General features: G+C 30.1%; 3 protein-coding genes and 1 pseudogene across 3 annotated transcripts; 1 reads left to right on the forward strand and 3 right to left on the reverse strand.

Moving 5' to 3' along the window:
- Positions 1-1,008: 1,008 nt before the first annotated feature.
- On the forward strand, positions 1,009-2,961 carry LOC149885716 (uncharacterized). The gene is made up of 4 exons (XM_090093711.1): positions 1,009-1,098; positions 1,608-1,789; positions 2,029-2,218; positions 2,690-2,961. The coding sequence occupies exons 2-4, from the start codon at positions 1,721-1,723 to the stop codon at positions 2,854-2,856; spliced, it is 426 nt and encodes a 141-aa protein (XP_089949837.1). The 5' UTR covers positions 1,009-1,098; positions 1,608-1,720; the 3' UTR covers positions 2,857-2,961.
- Positions 2,962-6,574: 3,613 nt separating this feature from the next.
- Positions 6,575-9,230, reverse strand: LOC149885717 (uncharacterized; annotated as a pseudogene).
- Positions 9,231-9,469: 239 nt separating this feature from the next.
- Positions 9,470-9,925, reverse strand: LOC149885718 (uncharacterized). Its single transcript, XM_090094246.1, has one exon. It carries the CDS (start codon positions 9,923-9,925, stop codon positions 9,470-9,472), a length of 456 nt encoding a protein of 151 aa, XP_089950372.1.
- Positions 9,926-18,220: 8,295 nt separating this feature from the next.
- Positions 18,221-19,988, reverse strand: LOC149885719 (caspase-3-like). The gene is made up of 3 exons (XM_090093438.1): positions 19,833-19,988; positions 18,959-19,435; positions 18,221-18,870 (listed from the first exon to the last, which is right to left on the reverse strand). The coding sequence occupies exons 2-3, from the start codon at positions 19,374-19,376 to the stop codon at positions 18,326-18,328; spliced, it is 963 nt and encodes a 320-aa protein (XP_089949564.1). The 5' UTR covers positions 19,377-19,435; positions 19,833-19,988; the 3' UTR covers positions 18,221-18,325.
- Between the last annotated feature and the right edge of the window lie 1,807 nt (positions 19,989-21,795).

The raw sequence follows: 21,795 nt of genomic DNA on the forward strand, positions 1-21,795 counted from the left end.
AGAATTGCCTGCAGTAGATGTGTAATAAGCGCTTTAGATTGAGCTCTAGCATAAAGGGTTAGCCTCTGACGAAGCCCTAGCTCTGCACATAGCCCTCGGTCTGGCTTTTTAGACCATCTAAGGTATGTCCAGCCCTCATAGGTAAACCTCTGAGAAAGGTCCATTGCTCTGAGATAGTAGATTTAAAACCCCATTTTAGCTAAGCTAGGCTAGGCTGTTCTTAATAAACCCCGCTAAAGTAGGGCTAGCCATAGTTCAGGAGAGAGCCCTAATTAGGCTTTTTTAGACCTTTAAGGTAGGCCTAGCGGTTTGGGGCTAAGACCTATGGCTTGGCAAATCTTCCGCTATATCCTTAGGTCAACATTCTGTGTTCTAAAGTTTCTTGCGCGGCTTGCAACAGGGTATATGTTGAATAGATCCTGGTTGTTGTATTATTGTTTACATTTTTGCAGTTGAAGAGCATTTTTCTAAATGAATCTAGGTCAATTTTTGTGAAGTTGAATTTGGGTAACTTTAAATTAAATCAAGGAAAACAGGTAGAAGATCAGAAAAATATCAGGGAAAAGTCAGAGAAATCCACCTTAAAATATTGGCAGACATCCTTTACATAACATGCATGCATAAAAGTTGTTATATTCTAATATAAATGTTGTATATAATAATTTATATGTATGTATTTTGTATATATTGCATATAATATATGCCATATATACAATATTGACATAATATATGCAGTATATAAATAAATGGTATATGCAATTGCATATACAGTATGACATATACATTTCATATTAAGCATATATGACATTTATATTATATTATATGTGTGTGTATGTGTGTGTGTGTGTGTATATATATATGTGTGTGTGTGTGTGTGTGTGTGTGTATATATATATATATTTACATAAATATATACATATATATATATATATATATATATATATATATATATATATATATATATATATATATATATATGTATGTATGTATATATATATATATATTCATATACTGCATATAATTATAGCATTTTATTAAAAGGAACATCAACTTCTAAAAACTATAAGAAAACTATTCAAAATTTTGGCGATCAGGAAAGTAAGGTTTTGGATAAACTATTTGTTTGTTGTTTTTTTTTGTTTTACTACTTGTTATACATTGTATATGTGTTACACATACATACATTGATTATGATGCTGACATATATTGACAAAAGAAAACTAATTTTCTTTTTTGGTAAAAAAAAAAATTTGTGTTTTAATTAAAGTCATAAATGGATGAAGGCTTTAAAAAAATACATATTTCATGTTACAAAATTACACATTTCTATTTTTTTATGCAGATAAATGTTTTAATTAACGCTCTTTTCCGTGACCTTAATAACACAGCACAAAAATGTGCTAGAATACCATTTTTACAGCAATCAATTCACCTAGAGGGATAAATAACATGAATGTTTAAAACTTTAACTCCAAATATTTGAGTTCCATAACACCTTCATCCGTGTATGTCTTCAATTTAATAATTAGATTGTGTTTTTGAAACCAGTTTTCCAATAAGATTCAAATGCAATGAAATATTATTTGATTATTTATGTATGTTTATAGAGAAGTTGGCAGCTTTGGAGTTAAGATTAACAGAACTGGAGCAAAAAAATAATTTTTTAGAAGTTCAAAGTTTTTTGGATAATGAAGACATTGTTGTTCCCTCTGGCCTTCCAATGGAAAGTAAGGAAGATTTGGAGAGGCTTAACCTTATGCTACAGGTGAAATCTGAGATGGCTCTCTATGTATTTTGAAATTATTTTTTATATTATAATGTTTCTAGCAGTCTACAGGTTGCGTTTAAACTAGTAACTATTATTTTATAAGATCAAAGATAAGTTTTTTTATAAGTCTTATAATTGTAATTTATCAAAGGTAATTTATTAATACCTTAGTTATATTACACCGCATTACATTTTCATTTACCTTTGAAAAAATAATTTAAATGAAAAAAGTTGTAATATGTAGCATTATTTGTTTTTAGGTCGAATATCTGTGTTCTATTGGCAGTAAAGTTGAGCGTCCAAAATACATACGATGTGTGTTGGGAGCCATGTTTTCCAAAAATTTTAGCGTTTTATGTCATCTAAACGGATCTTCAAGTAAGATGATAGCTACTGGAGTGGGCAAGATTAAGTTGCGATGTTATCATTTTGTGTTAAAGTGCTTACTATGTAAGTATTACTAGTTATGTAAATTTTTAGTCTATTAAAGTCAACCATATTTTTGTATTTACAAAAATATGTTTACAACACTAAGAAAGAATACAATATGTTAGTACTTATGACAATTACCAGTGTTGTCATTAGTTGTGAATTTGTAAGATATTATGTTCTCCCTTGGTGACTTGAACTTATTAATGCCATATTTTATTGTTAACTAGAGACATTAATTGCCAATGTAAACCATGATTTATTAGTATTCAACTGTATGATTCTTAAAGAGCATATAGAAGTTTGTCTTGAACCGATAAGCTAATTGCTCTCGGTTATCATATGCACATATTTTTAAAACTGCTAACCAGTTAATGTAATTCTTAATTTGCAAAGTATATGTATAAGAGCTTAAAAATAACTTAAAAATAATTTATATTTAAACAAAAAATAAATTGAGTTTTTAAATTTATTTTCATTTTATTCTTTTAGCAACAGTAAGAATTCAGTATCTTAATTCCAAGGATAAAGATATTTACCCGATCGTTTCAAGATGGTTTCAGGGCGCAATTGATCAAGGAGATGGGCGAATAAATAGACAGATGAAAAGCAACTTTATAAAAAATCAGTTGCAGTTAATCAATGAAAAGAATATTTAGTTATTATTTTATTTTGCAAATTTATAAAAGCTTATTTATCTTGATTTTATATATAATTCTAATTTTTCTTAATTATTATTGATAATTATCTAATAAATCGCCACGTTTTTAAATACTAGCGTTTTAAAATATTGTTTTTAATTAAAGCTGCCAATATTAATTTCAAACCTTTAATAATATTAACTACAATAATAGAATATTTTTAGTTCTTTATTTGTAAATATTTTTCTTTAATGGTCTGGAAATAAAAGTGTAATGAAAAAAAATTTTTTTTTTTTTTTTGTATTCAACTAAGTTATCTATAAATAATACAATATTTTGTGTGGACAATAGTACTGTTTGGTAAAATCTGATATACAAACAGTCACTATTAGAAAATTAAATATTAAAAAGCAAAGCTATACTTTGTTATTAAGCAATATTCAAAACATGATTTATAACTTTTGCACTTTCAATTTAAGCGCAAAAGTGAATTTAAAAAATCGCGAAAAAAAATCATATAGTTGGGCCGGTAATGGTACCAACTGTTAGCCAACTGTTTTATTACTGTTGGGCCGTTAATGGCAAACAATTGTTTAAAAACAGTTGGCTAAGTGTTGGTAAAAGCGTTACGTTTTTTTCACGGTACCAACTAAATAGCCGACTGTTGGCCCAACTGTAGCTAATAGTTGGTTATTAGGATCGGGCCAACTACTTACCAACTGTTCGATGTTTACTGGGAAGCTGCTTACTTATTTGTGAAATATGTATTATAACACTATTATGTAAAATAAATTTAAGAAAAAGAATTTTTTATTAAATTGTGTCACTTAGGCGATACTGCCTTATCTTTATATCACATAGGTGTTTCTGCCTTGAATCAAATTTCTATGTAAATTACTTTTCTTGATTAGTTGCTGGTACCAATAACAAAATAAACTATTTCCTACGAACCTCAAGGAAAAGTAGGCCTATTTTCTGTCAAAACTGTAATATTTGCAAGTAGTAAAAGACTCAGCAAGAAATAAATGTGTTGATAAGCGTTTAAATTTATTCTTCGAAAAAAAACAAGATAAATCAATTTGTTAATCAATCGTTCAGTTCCTCATTTTTATATTCTTTAAAGCAAAATTATAAAAAAGTTTTTACCATTAAAAGCAAATTTGTTTTATTGGCATGTCAGTACGCTTTGTGAATGGAAAATGCCAGTTCTTAACGGAACTTCCTAGCTTACCTTTTATAACACTATTATGCTAAAATAAGAACTAAAAGTATTTTGGCTTTTGAAAAAACGCTATCACAAACAATTCACATTACAATATCATGTTAAAAAGAAAGCTCCTATACAATTGAAATACGTTTATAGAGACTCAGTGAGGTAAGTTATCATAGAAAGCGTGACAGTCACTCGATAGAACGACTTTGAGCTCTTGAAGTTGCTGATATAACTTTTGCTTTGTTTTTAGTCTTTTCTTTAGTCTTCTTAGTATTAGTTTCCAATCTTTATCAAAGCACAGTTTGTAGAACATTTTTCCATCGGGCTTGTGCCATAGACATCGAAGGTCTGTCACCGTTGGATCGCCGGCAGAAAGTCCAGGACGTGTTGATGAGTATACCATTGTCGATATTACAGAATACTTCTTTACAAAAGTGTGATCCACTTCAAGAACATTGCATGGTGAAGATTTTTTTCGGGCATCCCTAGTGCACTTAATGTAATCAGTCGGAAGATAAATTTCTTTCTTTTTTAAGCTCTGTTCAATTGTGCTATGCACTGAATCGCACTTCATTTGGGTGTGCTCCTTTTCCATGATAGTCTGGTAGATGTCAATATTTAGCTGTATACTTAAATGAATCAGGGCATTTGACATAATGCTATTGCGGTTCTGATACGTACATCCATCTGAGTATAAAATCATCCATCTGAGTATAAAATCATCCATCTGAGTATAAAATCCTTTTTTCTTACTTCTCTTGTTGCGTGAACGGCGCAACTCGCAAACGTGTCAGCAGACAAATCATCTTCCGATTCTTTAAACCAGTAACAAGTGCCATCATGAGTGGAAAGATTGTTAACAGTGAAACTGTGGCAGTTCAACTTGGTTTTGTAGTATAGGGCACTGGCGTAAAGACAAGGGCTGACTTTAACCACTTGAACGTCCATAGTAAACACATGATGTCAATTCTTTATTTAGATTGTCTTTGTCGTTATTTTTTCTTCTCAAGCTCGGTTCTTTTTTACAATGTGCCTGTCATAAGTTTTTTTGTCAATTTGATTAACCTCAAACGAGCAACAGACATCGCATTTGTCCTTTTCAGGTGCATACAAAGCAAGATTCAGTTCCTGAAAAATTTTCATGAATAGTTTTCTTCCTACTGGTTTGATATTATTTTCATTACTAAACTCCTTATATACCTGGAACAGCCCAGAATGAGAAGTGTGATATTGTTCTAAGTACGTTTTAGTCGATGAACTTCAGCAACAGTGAGAGGGGAGAGTTGGCAAGGGCTGCAAGAACTCGTATCCAAAGTCTTTTGAAGATTTCCTCCTTTGAGGATTTTTTTTCACCTGCTTCTATTTTGAGCCTCCTTGCATTTGTGGATACCACTTCCACTAGAATTATACTTCTTCACTGTCCAAGCTTTGATTCTATATATATTTGGATTCTATATAAAGGATATATATATAATACACACACATAATTTATATGTAGTGGCCATGGGGAATGCTTCCCTTAACTTTTAGTAAAAAATGAACTACTAAAAATCAAAAGGAAAAATTCCTAAATTTTGGGTTTATACAGCTGCACTATTATTTATTTAAAAAGATGAGATTATGTATATATATTAAAATATTTATGTATATATATTAAAATATCATTTATTTAAAACATTATTGTAACATTTTGTTACAACAATTTTTTGTATAAAAACCCACAATATAAAATTCAATAAACTCTATTTTCTCAAGACACATGTTCTTTTGTAGAGTATTTCTATGATCTAATATTCGATCAATTCTATAGACAAAGTTTCTAGTATCCAGGACAAAAAGTTCTATAAATTTTCTATAAAACTGTTTCATTTCTATGGGGGTTCAATTTCTTGAAGTCTATAGAATATTGAAGTCTGAAGACCATATCTTGAAGTCTATAGAATAGTTACTTAATTTATTAAGATGGTACTTCAATAAACTTTTTGTTGTAAATTTCATAGTAAATTCAGGGTTATGATCAATTGCGTACATATATATATATATATATATATATATATATATATATATATATATATATATATATATATATATATATATATATATATATATATATATATATATATATATGCATCACACTGATTTAGAGATAGATGAGGGTACATGCATAGACTGGTTTAGGAAGAACCTGGAAGTAAGTTGATAACACATTGAAAAGTTTGGGTTAGGGCAGGGATCAGCATTTTTTCATTATACTTCCTTTTCCTAAAAAAACACACTTAAAGTTTAACTTAGTTATACTTGATGGATGCCCGCCTATTTATTTTATTAAAATGCGCCAATTGTATTTTGTTTAGAAATATTTTTTGAAGAAAAACGATGCCTTTATGCTGATTCATTTATAGATACTCTTAACATTGTAAATGACAAATATTGCTTTTAAAACTTTGTTGTAATGAAATAACCTTTTTTTTTTCAATTAATAAATGTGAAAAAGCAGAACTTAATGTTGGTTTTTAATTTGAATTAACATTGAACTATTTTTTTTCTTTTCGAAAATTGTGACTTGATTGTATTGTCATTGTAGCCAAAATCTTTGATAGATGGATTATCTTTTCTGCGACAAATTGCACATTGTCTTACAAAATAGTTTTCAAAGTCATCTTGGCAGAATCTTTCAGAAAATACAAATGGAACACCATTTTCAAGTAAAAAATTAACAACTTCTTTGAATAAATGCTCTTCTTGTTGTTAAATGCTCAACATTGTTCTTTACATTCAAACAATCAAAAAACCTATCCATCATTAAACAAATTTCTGCAGTTCCAGCAACTTCTGGTGGTCCAAACTTCTTTAAAACATTTCCTACCGTTTCACTCAATACTTGGGAGCCAAGACTTACCCTTATCACAGAATATAGTGTTCAGTTTACATGATTGCTTGTTAGTTTAGGAACAAGTTTTAAACTTCTTTCTAAATCAGAATTGTAAAATGTTGAAATATGATTCCAAAGAAGAAAAAATCCACTATTCCACATGTAGCGTGATTTACATCCAGAGCCAGAATTACATAGGCAGTTTCGAGAAGTTTTTGATTAGATGAGGAACATTTTTGCAAAGAAAAAGATGAACCTATTATCATCACTAAATAAGTTTTTAGTGCGATACATGTTTTTGCTCTGAGCCACCATCTAATTTCTTATGCATTTTAAAAAACTTCCTATTTGGAGATGCACCATCTGCAGTTGCAGCTATGACTTTCAAATTTATACTCTCCAGATAACGCACTGCTTTCCAAAATATTGACATAAGTTGTGTTGATATTACTCCAGTTGTAGCAAATGTTGCTAGACTATAGGAAAGTGAGTTTGCTAGACTATAGGAAAGTGAGTTTGCTAGACTATAGGAAAGTGAGTTTGCTAGACTATAGGAAAGTGAGTTTGCTAGACTATAGGAAAGTGAGTTTGCTAGACTATAGGAAAGTGAGTTTGCTAGACTATAGGAAAGTGAGTTTGCTAGACTATAGGAAAGTGAGTTTGCTAGACTATAGGAAAGTGAGTTTGCTAGACTATAGGAAAGTGAGTTTATTATACTTTTAACATGAAAAACTAAAACAAAAGAGGCTAGCTCTCTCGCATTTTTAAGTGTTGCATAGCTAGTTTGAATATCTCCTAAATCTACAAATCTAATTAACTCACCAGAGTATTTATCCCAAACCAAATTTTCATGAACTTTCATTTCATCAAATAGAATTGTAACAAATCGTTCAGAACTAGAGAAGTTAGACGTTTTATTTGCAAGATCATTAATGACTTGAGGATTAAAACCTCTTGAAGGATGTATATAATTTTTGTAGTCTCTCAACGTGCGTAAACTTGGAAGAACTAAAAATCCTGAACCAGTCTTACTATCAAAGCGCAAATCAGAAAATGCTGACGAAGATTTAGGTGTTAAATTGAGACAAAATTTTATTATCGTTGGATGATATTTAACACTTCAGGGACAAGAAGTTTTAATATAATTTTGCTGCTCATTCCAAAATATTTTCATGAAGTCTGGAATATTTTTTTGACTAAAACCAGAGTACAAGGTTTTAAGGTCTTGATCAAGTTCTAAATTAACTTTTTCACTTTCCATATTCAAAACTGTTTTTATATGTTCAATCTGATTTTCCAACTGTTTGCATTTTAAACGATGTTGTTGCAAACTTAATTTAATTCGTTCGGTAGAGGTAAATTTAAGTGGAGCATTCAGCTTTGCAGGTTGGTTTAAAGTGCTTTCTTTTTATTATCTACTTCATAATTAGTTTTAAGTTGCAAAGAATGGTATGAATAACAACAATTCTGGGATTTTATTAAAATATTACAGTTAAGTGAACGATAAAACTCATCCTGATTTAATCTAGGTTTAAGAGGAAGTTGCTTAAAAAGTAAGTAGCGAAATTTTTTAGTTATAACATGTTTTTCAAATTTAAAGTTTTGGTTGATTAATTCTAAACTTTTTACTTCAACACCAAGACAAAGAACAAGAGTTTCAATATGACTTATAAACTTTGATAAAGAAACATTTAAAAAAGATCCTTTATATTGAAGGTACAAAAGATGATCTATTGGTAACATCCAACCAAAAATTCTTATACAAAAGTCTAGCAACTCGTCGACATAAATTTCATACTTTGGTAAAATATGTTCTGGAGAATTACAAGTAATTACTGGAAATTTATCATCCAAAGAAATTTTCCAACAATCACCAAGAGAGAGCATTAAAATACGTTTTGTAAAATATCAAAAGACTTGTAACGTGACGTTGTAGTTCGAGAAATTAACTCTTGCGTCACTAAAAACTCCTCACGTTTTGTAATGGATATTGAACTTCGCTTTGGTTGATTTACTTTTCTTGGGGAGATTTAGAGTTGGTAATTCTCCATCCTTTAAAATTTTTCGAGATGAGTAAGCCCAAAATTGATCTTCAGTAAAGTGAAGCTCACAAATATAAAGGTTGAAGGAAACAATTCATTTTTTCAAAGAATCATCGATGAGTCTGTCTCTAGTAATAACGTTAATAAGCTCATTACTCCATTTCTTATTTGCATCATTAGTTGGAGTAGAAACTTTGAAAATGCTGATACCTTTGTGTCTTCTTGAAGTTGAACAAACAAATATTGCACAATTTTCACCAGGCATATCAAAAAAATCAATTTCCATAAAAACAGAAAGACATCTTAAAAAAATAACAGGCAATCGCAAACAACAACAATCTTTTTGTGCAGGTTCGGAAGTCCGGAAACGAGAAAAAGCAGTATGAAAGAGTTAAAACAATGCGCTTTTATTCGCTTCCAAACTATATCTTTTTTATAACTATGCATTAACGAAGGTGATATCCTAAAATGTTCTAACAAAGCGAAGTTTTTATCTTCGCTTTGTTAGAACATTTTAGGATATTGCTTATTATTAGGTCGACTAACGAAACACGATTTCACGCTTTCTTGTATGTAATTAACTTTAGTAATTCGAACGACCCCATCGTTAGAATATATTAATTCTTCAACTCGTGCTAACTTCCACATGTGTCTTTTGCAATTATCGTTTTCAATTAATACAATGTCATTAACACTAACACCATTACTACCATTATTTCGATTTGATTTATGATATTCACGCAACTCTGTCAAGTATTCACATTTGAATCTGCTTCTGAAATGATTCAACGTATTAGTTAACATACTGTTTCTTATATACACATCTTGTTCTATCTTATCACTTGAACTTAAACTTGATTCAAAACGGAGCTTATGACCAAAAACTAAGTGATTGGGAGTGAGTGCTTTATCGCCCTGGTCGTTATACAAATAAGTTAATGGTCGGTTGTTTAATACCATTTCGATTTCAGAAAGGAATGTTCGTACTTCTTCATATGAAGATTTCGAGGATTTTAACGCCTTTTTTAAACATCTTTTTGTCATTCAAACCAATCGCTCAAACATCCCTCCCCACCAAGGTGCAGAAGGCGCATTAAATTTCCATTTTATAGAATGGTTAGCAGCAAAGGATTGAGTTTCAGATGACACAAACTGAGAACCATTGTCAGAATAAATTACATCAGGAACTCCCCGTCTCCCAATAAATTTACGAATACCCATAATGCATCCATTTGATGAGCAGTCAGCTACTTAGCCTAACAAAATCGAACGACCACTGCAACATATATGCCTTATTTGATGTACTACCATCGTAAACATACTTAACATAAAGTGGACCTGCATAATCTAAAGCAACAGACTTGAAAGCGAAATCAGAGTTTAAACAACTTTCAGGTAGAGGAGGAGCAGGTGGGTAACAATAAGGTCGAATTATTCCATCTTCAGTGAATAAACGAAGATCTTTTCGTAACTGTTTGAAATTATTTTCATCAGTTAGACTTAATTGTGAAAACTTAATCCACAATCGCTTTGAGCTATCTATTTCTTCAGCTGTAATCGGACCGATCTTCATACTGTTCTTTGTTTTACCTTTTAGATTATTGAGAAATCACAGAATCCATGACGTTACTCTAAGTAAGCACCTGTAATCACTAAATTTAGTAATATTAATAAAGTCAAGATTAAGATTACCTACAGAATGTGTAACATTACATAAAACTTCCAGTGATTCATCTGAATGATTGACATGTTCATAATATGGCCATTTGATATTAACATCATTTAAAAAATTGGGTCAAGAAACCCAGAGCTCATTCCTATATAACTTCTTAAGTGATGATCCTCGAGAAATTATATCTGCAGGATTTCTATTGCATTCAATGTAGTTCCAATTACAAACTAAAGTTAATTCTCTTATTTTAGTTAGTCAGTTTTGTATGAATTGTTCATAGGTATTGTTCGTTTTAAAAATCCAATGCAAGCAAATGTTTGAGTCAATCCAATATACTACATTTGAAATGTTATAAATTGGTACCAATTGATAGTAAATAGATTCTAACAATTTTGCTAAAAGTAAAGCCCCAGGAAGTTCCAATCGAGGCATTGTGTTTTTGCCTAATGGGGCAACCCTAGATATCGAGGCTATCAAAAAGGCGCGACTAAAACCAACATTAAAAAATCTAAGATAAACACAACACCTAAAAGACTTAACACTTGCATCAGAAAACCCATGTAATTCGAACTTTACATCATCATTTATAGAACCAAACCCAGGGTTCATATACCATCGCGGCATTGCTATTTGGGAAACAGACTTAAAATCATTTAAAATAAGATTCTAATCTTACAATAAATCTCCAAATAACTTTTCATTCCAACCTAATTTAGCAATACAAATTCTTTGAAATAAATTCTGGCAATGAAACTCATTACTTCTCTTTTAGTTGGAATTATTACGGCTAAATTCAACAACTCCTCAAATGAATAAGTTATGGAATCTTCTTCCTTATTCCATCTAAGACCTAAAACCTTTGTATTTAATTTTCTTTCAAAAATGTGACCGTTAACTTGTTTTTCAAATTCGGAAGAGTTAGACTCAAATTTTCTTAGGTAGAAACCACCTTCTTTTAACATGTCCTTACATTTATTAAAAAATAAGCAACCTTCTTCGATTGTTCTACAGCTTGAGTTTAAATCATCTATATGTAAAGATTGTAAATATTTTGAGACAAAGTTGACATCAGAGAGGTAATACTTCTCTGCATGATAAATCAATGTGGCGTTAAGAAGAAATGGTGATGAAGTAACACCAAAGGGAACTCGACATAAACGATAAGTAGCTAATTTAGATATAAACAAGTTTTTATTACTAACATAATTAATATCATCAAACCATATTAAACGTAAATAATTTCTGTCATTTTTATCAACAGCAATTTGCAAAAAGGCTTTCTCTATATCTGCTATAAAGGCATATTTATTTGCACGAAAACCTAATAATATATTAATTAAAAATGTTGCTAAACTTGGTCCAGTATGCAAAAATTTCATAAATAAATTCAGCTTCGACTTTTAAAGTATGTGTGGAAAAAACATTACAATTCTTTTCAGATGTGGTATTGACACAACCACTAAATACATAACCAACTGCTAATTGTAAAGCAACTGGACCTCTATTACCACGAATTACTTTACCATTAAAAAATGACCAGTAATAATCAGCACCAATAAATACATCCACTTCTAAGGAACTACAATCAGCGTTACTATCACTTAAAGTGAGACCTTTAAGATGCTCAAAAGAATCGACAGCGTCTTCTATAAATTGACCACTAAGACGAGCACATATGGGCTAAACAAAACATGTTACAGGTATTAAAGAATTGTTTATGGCTACTATTGAAAACTGAATCATATCTAAAGTTTGTGTTTGGGTTTGATTACCAAAGGTTTTAATACTTATTTGCTTAACTTTACCTTCTCTGTCTGACTAAGCTTTCTCCCTAGCTTGTAGTTCACATTATAAAGCTTTTAAAACACTCTTTATATCCCAATTATCATAAGAATCAAACTGCCTAGTAATAATTAAATTTAACTCTTCTGGAATGTTTTGCATTATGACAGGAATTAACAAAGGTCCATACATAGTGGAGTCTATACCGAAATTTTCTAAACTTCTAATTTGAACTTTAAGATTGTCATGCATTGGACGTAACGAAGAAATATTGTTTATGCTTTGCACTCTCTCTAAAGCAAGGAGTGACTTCATGTGTGATGATATTAAAAGTTGTTTATTATTAAACCTTTCTTTAAGCAGTTCTTATGAGGTGTTATAATTATCATTCGTTAAAGCTAAACCCGAAATTTTTTTTAATGCTTTTCCTTCAAGTAAATTGCGTAAATAGTTAAGTTTCTGTATTGGGGAAAGATCTTCATTATTATGAATGACACAGTCAAAATTTTCATAAAACGTCTGCCATTCCTCAGGCTTTCCATCAAAGGTACATAATTTTAAAGGTGGAAGTCTAATATTATTCTTTCCAAAAGTTGATGTAGAACCTTGTACTCTCCCAAATTGTGACTGATTATTATTCTTACAATAATTATCATTAAATTTTTCAATTATTTAGATTTTTTTCTTAAAAAAATAAAGAGAATTAATTGGCTAAATTCTCTTGATTTTGTCAATCCTCATCAACTTCAATTAAATTTATTCATTCATCATCAATGGTTTTAACCTTATTATATTTTTCAATTAAAGCTTCCTTGAGACTAGATAGTTCCTCTACTGAGTCACTACCTTGACTGAAATTAGTCATGTAATTATTAGCCTTTTCAAGTATGTTTTTTATAGCTATGATGGTAAGCGCTACAACACTTCCCTCCCCCCCCCCACCCCCAATCTTATGATTGATTCTAAAAGAGAATTTTATGCTGATTAAGAATCGTATAAAAACATAGGTCTCAAAATCAATGGAAAGTGCTCTAATCTGAAGTTGAAAGTACAAAAATATTCCACAAATCGCTAATATTCGCCGACTTGAATTCACTAACTTCACAGTGGATTTTGTTTTCAATTGCAAAACATTGCTAGCTTGGTTTCTACCATGAAAAATGATTTTTGGTTTATTATTGATGCGATAGTTTTTTCGAGGGTCATCAGACCGACAAACGAACTGTAAAACATGCTATTCTTGTGAAACATGTCATTCCTTCTTGTGAATTTTAATTTATAACAAAGTATTTGACTTTGTTTTAAACATAATTTTTATTAATATTAAAGAAAAAAAAGTATATGAAAAAAAGAACTTTTATCGAATAATACAAATGGAATTCCTTAATGTTCTTTGCAAGAATAAACTATCTGCATGAAAAATTCTCATTCAGCTTTTACATTGAAACATTCTTTTATACATAAAAGATATAATAAAAATAATTTTTCACGGGAGGTTATCTAGTAGTATGAAAATAATGTCAACAGCTCACGCTTTAAAGTAGCGTGATAATATCTTGCTAGTTTGAAGCGTGTTAATTGTTTTAAAGTTATTCGCAGTCCACAATCAATAAAAGAACTTTTCAACTTATTCCATAAAAATTTCAAAGGTATTTTATTCAACAGAGTAAGAGTCCAGCTAAAACAAACTAGCGTGATAATAGTTACGACAGATGGATTCCCTCAACGTTTTATTATTCAAAATCTTTATTATCAAAGTAAAAAATAGGTTATTAATACTTTTAAAAGATAACTTTTAAACAAAAAAATAATCACTTTCAAGGTGCCGAATATTAGCGATTTGTGGTATATTTTTGTACTTTCAACTTCAGATTAGAGCACTTTCAATTGATTTTGAGACCAATGTTTTTATACGATTCTTAATCAGCATAAAATTCTCTATCAGAATCAATCATAAAATTAGGAGGAGGGGGGGGGGTGCGGAGAAAGTGTAGTAGCGACATGATGGCAATGGTGCGAATACGTTTTTTTCCAGAAACACCTGCCATTATTACGAACCCCAAGAATGCCAGCAACAACAAGTGATGTTCACTCAAAAAAAATTATGGCTAATTCTGATACAACCACAAACACAAACTACACACACACACTATGTAATTTTTTTTTAATGCAAGAAAAATACGCGCCCCAGAAAACCCCAAGACGTACCATGCTAACAAGTACTTAACTTTGACGATCTCTATCTCTCCGTGAGCTCCAAATTTGAGTATTTTAGCTTACTCAATGGTTTGCATTAGATAAACAACTTGAGTAGTTACAAGCACAAAGTATATATTTATAATACAAGAAGTTTAGTATAAAGTCTTAACATAGTATTCTTAACATAGTCAAGTATCAGAGAAACAAAATTAAAGAAAGCATGGCGAGCATACAATGCATTGCGGCAATATTATAAAACCGCCAGTTTATTATCGGGAAGCCGAACAGGCTTCAACATATTTACGGGAAACAGTTTTTTAAAATGAAAGTTATACTGTAGATTTTGGAAATGTCAAACTGATGCCAAAATGTTCTTGCAAAAGTTGGCGTGAATCTGCATATTTATGCAAGCATTTTTTCGTAGTATTTATAAGATTTCCTGAAACTTGGTCATGGAATTCCAACTCCATGTAAATTTGGTGATGAACCAATGTTATACGGAGAGTGTTTGTCTCCGGAACTTGACTCGATGAAAAAAACCCTTATAACAACTTCAATTCTTTCACATATTTGCGATATGTTAAATCAGATAAAAAACTTAACATATGATGTCGATGAATCAAATATTGATACCAGTCAGGTTTGTGAAGATTTGGCAAAGGTCATAAAAAAATTTTCAAATGCCACCAAAAAGGAAAACGGAATTCCAGTTAGAAAAGAACTGGGGTAACCTAAATGAATTAAAAAATATAATTAAAATATATAACAAATAAAAGTCTCTCACATTCTCCAACATTGTGTAAGTATTTTACATATTGTTTTACATGGCATTTTTTACATGGTATTATTTTACATTTTTACTTGTTACAAAATGATATTTTAAAGATCTATATTTTTTTTATCATTCTTTTTCTTTCGTTGATCTGATATTCCCAATTTTCTATGAGTCCCCTTTTTCTACTACCCCCATTTTTCGAAATGCTAAAATTTAAACCATTAAAAAAGATTACAATCTTTGTATTCGTAGCGTTAGAAAAGCGCTAAACAACATTACAGCAAGACTTTGTAAGTTGAGTGAAATAGGAGAGCAGTTTTGGCATTTACTAGCCCGCAAAAAGTCTTTTTAAGAAGAAAATTATTTGACTTAATTCTCACAAATCAGATTATATTTTACCTTAATACTTACTGTTTTACGGAGATGGATGCGGTAACGGAGAAAGAAGACGGTACTGGGTAATTTTCATAAGGGGAATGAAGATGATAACAAAGTTGGAGTGTGGAAAGACCAAATGAGTCTAGTGGCTATAGTCGACTCCCCGCCTACAGGACATGATTATTAGTTTAAAATGTAGATACTTTGTATTTGTATTTAAGATTTGACATTGAAAACTATCTGTTAAATATTAATACTAGAAGTAACATCTCAATAGTTATTACCATACAATTGTTACTAACTTTATTTTTAAAAAATTGTCTGCGTAGTATTACAAAAAACTATTTCTGGCGGAAACCTTTTAGTCTAATTATCGGTTTCGCCAAAACTACTGGATCATACTCGGGTTTAGGCCAACCTCTAGTCCAATTTGCATCGTAAAAAAATCTTTTAGCAAAATATGCAGCAAAAAATCTAACATTAATAACATTTAAAACCTTCGTTTCACAAAACTCCATACAGTTTTATCACAATTAGAAAATTCATTTCCATTACCAACCCACTGACGTAAAAATACCAAGTACAAAAATTCTTAGCCGAGTTTTGATCAAATTTACGGTAATTTTTACTAAAATTGTGGAGTGACTTCCTTTTGCAGAAAATTTTGGTAGAAAAGTTTATTTAAACCAAATCAAATAAAATTTGTCTTTAGTAAAACTTCAAATGTTTTTTATACAACTTTAGAAATATCATAAGAAACTCAAAAAATCTTCTCAAATTAATTAGTTTTTCAAGTTTAAAAAATATGTTTACATTTTACAACGTACAACGTAAAGTTACTTTAGCTTCTGAGTTTTTTTACTATGTAAAAAGTGTTGAAGATAACTAGTATGAATCACTTTCTCACATGTCGGAGTGATATGATTAACATCTTCAACACTTAAAGAGAAGAAAAACTTGCAAGATGAAATAATGTTAACCTTAAAAAAGCAAACAGTTAAGAATGAATTAATATCATGCAAACTAAGTCATAAGTTTTGACAAATTACCATTTGCTAAACCTAAAATCCTCTATGTTGGAGGACCCTAGTTATCAAACTATGAAAGAAACTTACAAATAAGGAGACCATAAGGTAATTCAGAATCACATCAGTACTGCTACTTACCTGTACCTAAAGTTAAGCTACCTGGCTTCCCTGAATACCTGGCTTCTTATCTAATCAATTTCTAAAAATCTAATTGATAAAAAAAACAAATAGGACTTCAGTTGAACGGATCAGACGGATCGAAAGAGGGGTCTTGACTAAAAGTTGTATAAATCAGATTCGTAATAGAATATAAGAAAATGTTTAAACTTTATGAAAATTTTTTCTCATATAAAAAATGGAGTTTTATCAAGATGAATTAGAAAAATACAGCACTTCTTCTATAGTAGTTACAAACTTCGAATGAAAATTCAAAGGGTATGAAGTGCAAAAAATTGTAGATACACAGTATGAGGATTAAAAAGCAGTTATCAAAAAGATATATAAAAAAAAATGAAAGAGATAGAAGCATGAGTTTTTATAAAAAAAAAATGAAAGAGATAGAAGCACGAGTTTTTATATAAAAAATGAAAGAGATAGAAGCATGAGTTTTTATAAAAAAAATGAAAGAGATAGAAGCATGAGTTTAGGATTGTCTCAAATACATCTTCTTGATACAGTAACTTTTGTTATTTATTGCACCACTTTCAATGTTTTAGAAATCTGACGAACCTCTTTCAATCATAATAACAAAAACAAAAAAAACTCGAAAGAAAAATATCTTTTCATCTATAAGCACTTATCTTTATACAAAGCAGACCTTGTAAATGATTTTAAAAGCTTTGTTAACGCAAACACAAAAGAAAATGAAATTAAAGAAAAATTACAAAACATATATATCTAAAACTTCTTGTTTGACTTGCTTGCAACACGGCAGATAAGTTGCATCTTTCTATATTTTTAATGAAATTGTTGTGAGGGTCATCTATTGAAATATTGCTCTTAAAAATGAATATATATAAAAAAAAGGTTATAAGAATAATAATTAAAGATGAAAATAATGTTTCATTACAGATAGGTTAATAATTATGTAATAAAAAGTTCCTGATTATAAGATGTATTTTTTTCCGAACGTGTCATGCATTTTTTTTCACTGAATAAAAAATGTCGATTATAAATACCAATAAAATCTTAAATTCAGCGGATCAGAGATGTGTCTTAGATGATGAGATGATCAGAAATTGTGATCAGTGGATCAAATATGAATTGAACTATTGAGATTTTAACAGCCTTTAAGACTTTTTGTAAAATTATAATTTTAAAAATACTAATAAAGACGAATAATAAAGAGATACAAGTTAGTTTTGGATTGGCAATTCCCTTCTAAAACAAAGAATAGCTTTTGCGATTATAATGAAGTCATCTTAAAATTTTAAATTTACTTCATAAATAAATTTTCTTACAGTTAAAATTTTACAAAAATAATGTCTATTTGGGCAATACTATTACTAAATGTCCTTCTCCTGAACCTATTGATAATGTCTTTTGGTGAGATAAATCTTGTAAGTGAGTCGATTTTCTTGCGAAGATATTTGTTTCACCTTCTCGTCATTCCCATATAGACACATTGCCTTATTTACCTTTGTGAGCATAGCCAATAAATCTTCACTTTCAGAGTATTCTTTAAATATTGAAAGAAGGCAAGCAATAAACCAAGAACCAACTGTGTATGTTTGATGGTTTCTTTTATCGGGATGATTTGTATATGAGAATGCTTTTTTATTCTCTGTGGTTGAGTGCGCTACAAGTACATTTGTATAGGGTAGCAATACTTTGGTACCTGTATCATGTGAAAGAGGTACGGGAAAATTTCGTGTAGGAACTTTTCCTTCATCCTTCTCAGTACCACGACATGCTTGTATAAAAAAAAGTTTTGGTATTTGAACTTTGATTCTACTTCGTTTGCCGCTGAATATTTCAATGATTTCATTTATTGATATTACTTCTTTATCAGAACAGATTACACCTGTTTCATTACCATGACTTGATATCAGCACCGCGATGCAGTCGTAATCTGTATATATATATATATATATATATATATAAACTTGAGCAACATTTTCAAAATCAAGCAAAAAAAAGAGATATTATGTTAATATTACCTTGTATCTTTTCATTTGAAACAATTCTGCAGCATTCGGTAATTACTTCATCTCTAGTGAAATCTGTATATGATTCATGAGAAAAGTTACAACCATTAAAGAATTCAATAAATTCTTCCGCATCTTTATGAGCTGTAGGACGCGGTAAACAACTACCGATAAAATTTACAAAGTTAAAAACAAACAAAAAACCGTTTTTTACGCGATAAGTCAAGTCATCGGCAGAACATACAGAATAATTTGTTTCTTTTGATTTCGAGCAAGGTCGAATACGTGAGGACGCAGAAAAACTGTTTTGTGACAACTTAGTACGGTTAGAAGTTTCTTGCTCAGTAACTGGCTTATAGGACTGTTTAAAGGGTTTTTCATATTGCTTTAAAACCAAAGAATCATACATGAAGTTATTTTCTAAGGCCATGGCGAAAGCAGAAATTTCCCTGAAGTTTGTTTTAGATAACCACTGAAGACCTTTTTTAGCTATAGAAAAAAAAGTATTAGGTAAGTATTAGCATGCAAACTTTGCAAACAGTTAAAGTTATGCCACATGACTAATCTCCAGAGGCAGCTACTTTAACATCTCCTTCCATGGAAATGGATGTTAAAATGCCAGGCGTTATCTAGTAACTTGGCATCCACTTCTAGAGATAGATAAAAGAACGAGGAAAAAGCGATTTCTAGCTAAAGTATAAGTGTTGTTAACCATAAAAGCTTCATTTTTACGGTAAATTACACTTATACTTTTTTAACTTTGTTTTATACTTGGTGTGCGATTTTAGCTAAAAGTTCTTTTTCGAAAAAAAAAAAAAAAAACATGCAAATAAAGTAAAACTTCATTTACGCATTAGGTGTTTTTACTTATGAATACGTTACTTACCAATGTGACTTGTATAAAGTTTGAATGATTCAACTACAACAACACAGCAATACTTTGAAACCTCAAACTTATCTCTCGTGAAAATCTCTCGTTAAAACTTTAACTGAAGCCTGTAAATATACAGCCTCTCTCGGTCATTATATCGTCTGAATTAATGTATATTGGTTTTGCTGGGGGAATATATATTTAAAAAATATTCCAAATATTTGCTTTGCGTATTTACATTATTCTTTGTGTTTTTCTAATCAAAAATCAAAAAAACGTGCTTTTTTTATTTGTAGTGTCCATTAAATGTATTGAATGGCTAAATGTATTAACTTATGACATAACGTCAATTTGCATCAATGAGGTAAACTTAAAACTAAGTTAAAACGTAAGCAAACAAACTATGTTGTTGAGGACAGACAAGAATTTTTCTTAAAGCGGAGGAAATTCCAAAATTATTGCGTAAAGCAATGTTTCTAATGTTGTTTAAGGAAGATATTTTTAAATTTTAATCGCTGCTTGAAAATGTAGCAAAAAGCAAGTTTCTAAAAACTGAACACTTTTACCCATTTCAATAAAGATTTGCACTACTCGGGTAATTTAGCTGGGTAAATTACCGGGTAATTTTCGTGAATAGGTAAATTCCATTCAAGTAAAATACTATTTCATTGGGAAAACTTTACCGCTGGAAACTACCTGAAAAAATCCTAGGTAAATTTTCCTGCAAAAGTAAACAACGTTTGTACAACAATTTCATGTTTGTTTGAAAACAGTTGAGATATGATTTTTTTACAATGTAAAGATATCTCTAAAAAAATATAACGTTCGTTCTCGACTTCGACCAAAACCAATTTGCTTTTATTTCACCAATGTTTAGACTTGTTTTTCACAGTTTAAACTCGTGTTTAGGGTACAAGCATATAAATCTCCCTGATAGATTGACTTTATTCTATGTGAAAACGTACACACTTACTTATTGAGCTAATGTTAGTTGAAAATGGATTTCGATCTGCTTTGACGAACTTGTTCTAGGTGACTGTATAAATTAATAATACTCGTGTCTTGAACATTTGTGGTGATAATGGAAATAAAAAAAACATTCTAACAACACTGGTTAGGAAAGTTGAATGGATTTTATTGTTATAGTACTTTATTGTTACTAATAGTTTCTAGAGGACGTTGAACGGGATTATTATTACTTCTAAAAAAAACCAATGAACAAAGCATTGTAAAAACAAACATCAATCATTAATGAAAACTCCCTCTCAAATCTTAAACAAAAGATATTTCATCTCGAAACTAAAAACGGTTTTTAATACTTCGAATTTTGAGGTGTAAACAAAAGTCAGAATATAAATATAGAAATAGTCAATGACGCATTTTTCATTCCAAAGGCATATAACCCAGTAAACACGCTTTAGTTGGTGCAACTGACAGTATTAGCTATAGTTGGCTAACTGTTGGCATTTCTTGCCAACCATTAATCGACTTTGTACCGCGTGTTTTTGAATAGTTAAAGCTTCCCGTAAGTTTAAAAAACGTATTTTAATAATGTCGCATGGTCTAAGTAAACATAATCACTTAGACCATATTCACTTCGATAAGTGAACATATTCACTTAAACCATGCGACTAATTATTAAAATTACTCAAATAGATTCATTCAATAATTAAAACTATTCAATAGAGTTAGTTTAGTTTGAAGCTTTTTATTATTATTTTTCTTTCAAACGCTTTTTTTACCCTTCAACTAAAGTTTTAAACTCAAACTCTCCTACACCTTTTAATAAAACCGTTACGCTGGTAAGCACAAATATTTCACATTTATCCATTAGTTACACATTCAGATATAATTTTTGACATTGGTTGAGTTTTTAATTTATTTTTATGATGACACCATTTTTGTAATTGTATTAGACATTTTAGCTCTATTTTAACTATTATTAAAAGTTAAAATACAGCTAAAATGTATATGTGCG

The sequence above is a fragment of the Hydra viridissima genome, unplaced genomic scaffold, assembly GCF_058129835.1.
Source record: "Hydra viridissima isolate aposymbiotic clone 2 unplaced genomic scaffold, HvirCarnegie_v1 scaffold_7, whole genome shotgun sequence".
NCBI classification, from domain to species: Eukaryota; Metazoa; Cnidaria; class Hydrozoa; order Anthoathecata; family Hydridae; genus Hydra; species Hydra viridissima.

Excerpts from the sequence above, each read along its gene's own strand:
- LOC149885716 (XM_090093711.1), top strand. The coding sequence starts at position 1,721 with ATGGAAAGTAAGGAAGATTTGGAGAGGCTTAACCTTATGCTACAGGTG. Across the intron at positions 1,790-2,028 it reads AATCTGAGATGGCTCTCTAT|GTCGAATATCTGTGTTCTAT; the intron begins GTATTTTGAAAT and ends ATTTGTTTTTAG. Across the intron at positions 2,219-2,689 it reads TGTGTTAAAGTGCTTACTAT|CAACAGTAAGAATTCAGTAT; the intron begins GTAAGTATTACT and ends TTATTCTTTTAG.
- LOC149885718 (XM_090094246.1), bottom strand. The coding sequence starts at position 9,925 with ATGGTATTAAACAACCGACCATTAACTTATTTGTATAACGACCAGGGC.
- LOC149885719 (XM_090093438.1), bottom strand. The coding sequence starts at position 19,376 with ATGGCCTTAGAAAATAACTTCATGTATGATTCTTTGGTTTTAAAGCAA. Across the intron at positions 18,871-18,958 it reads TTCAAATGAAAAGATACAAG|ATTACGACTGCATCGCGGTG; the intron begins GTAATATTAACA and ends ATATATATACAG.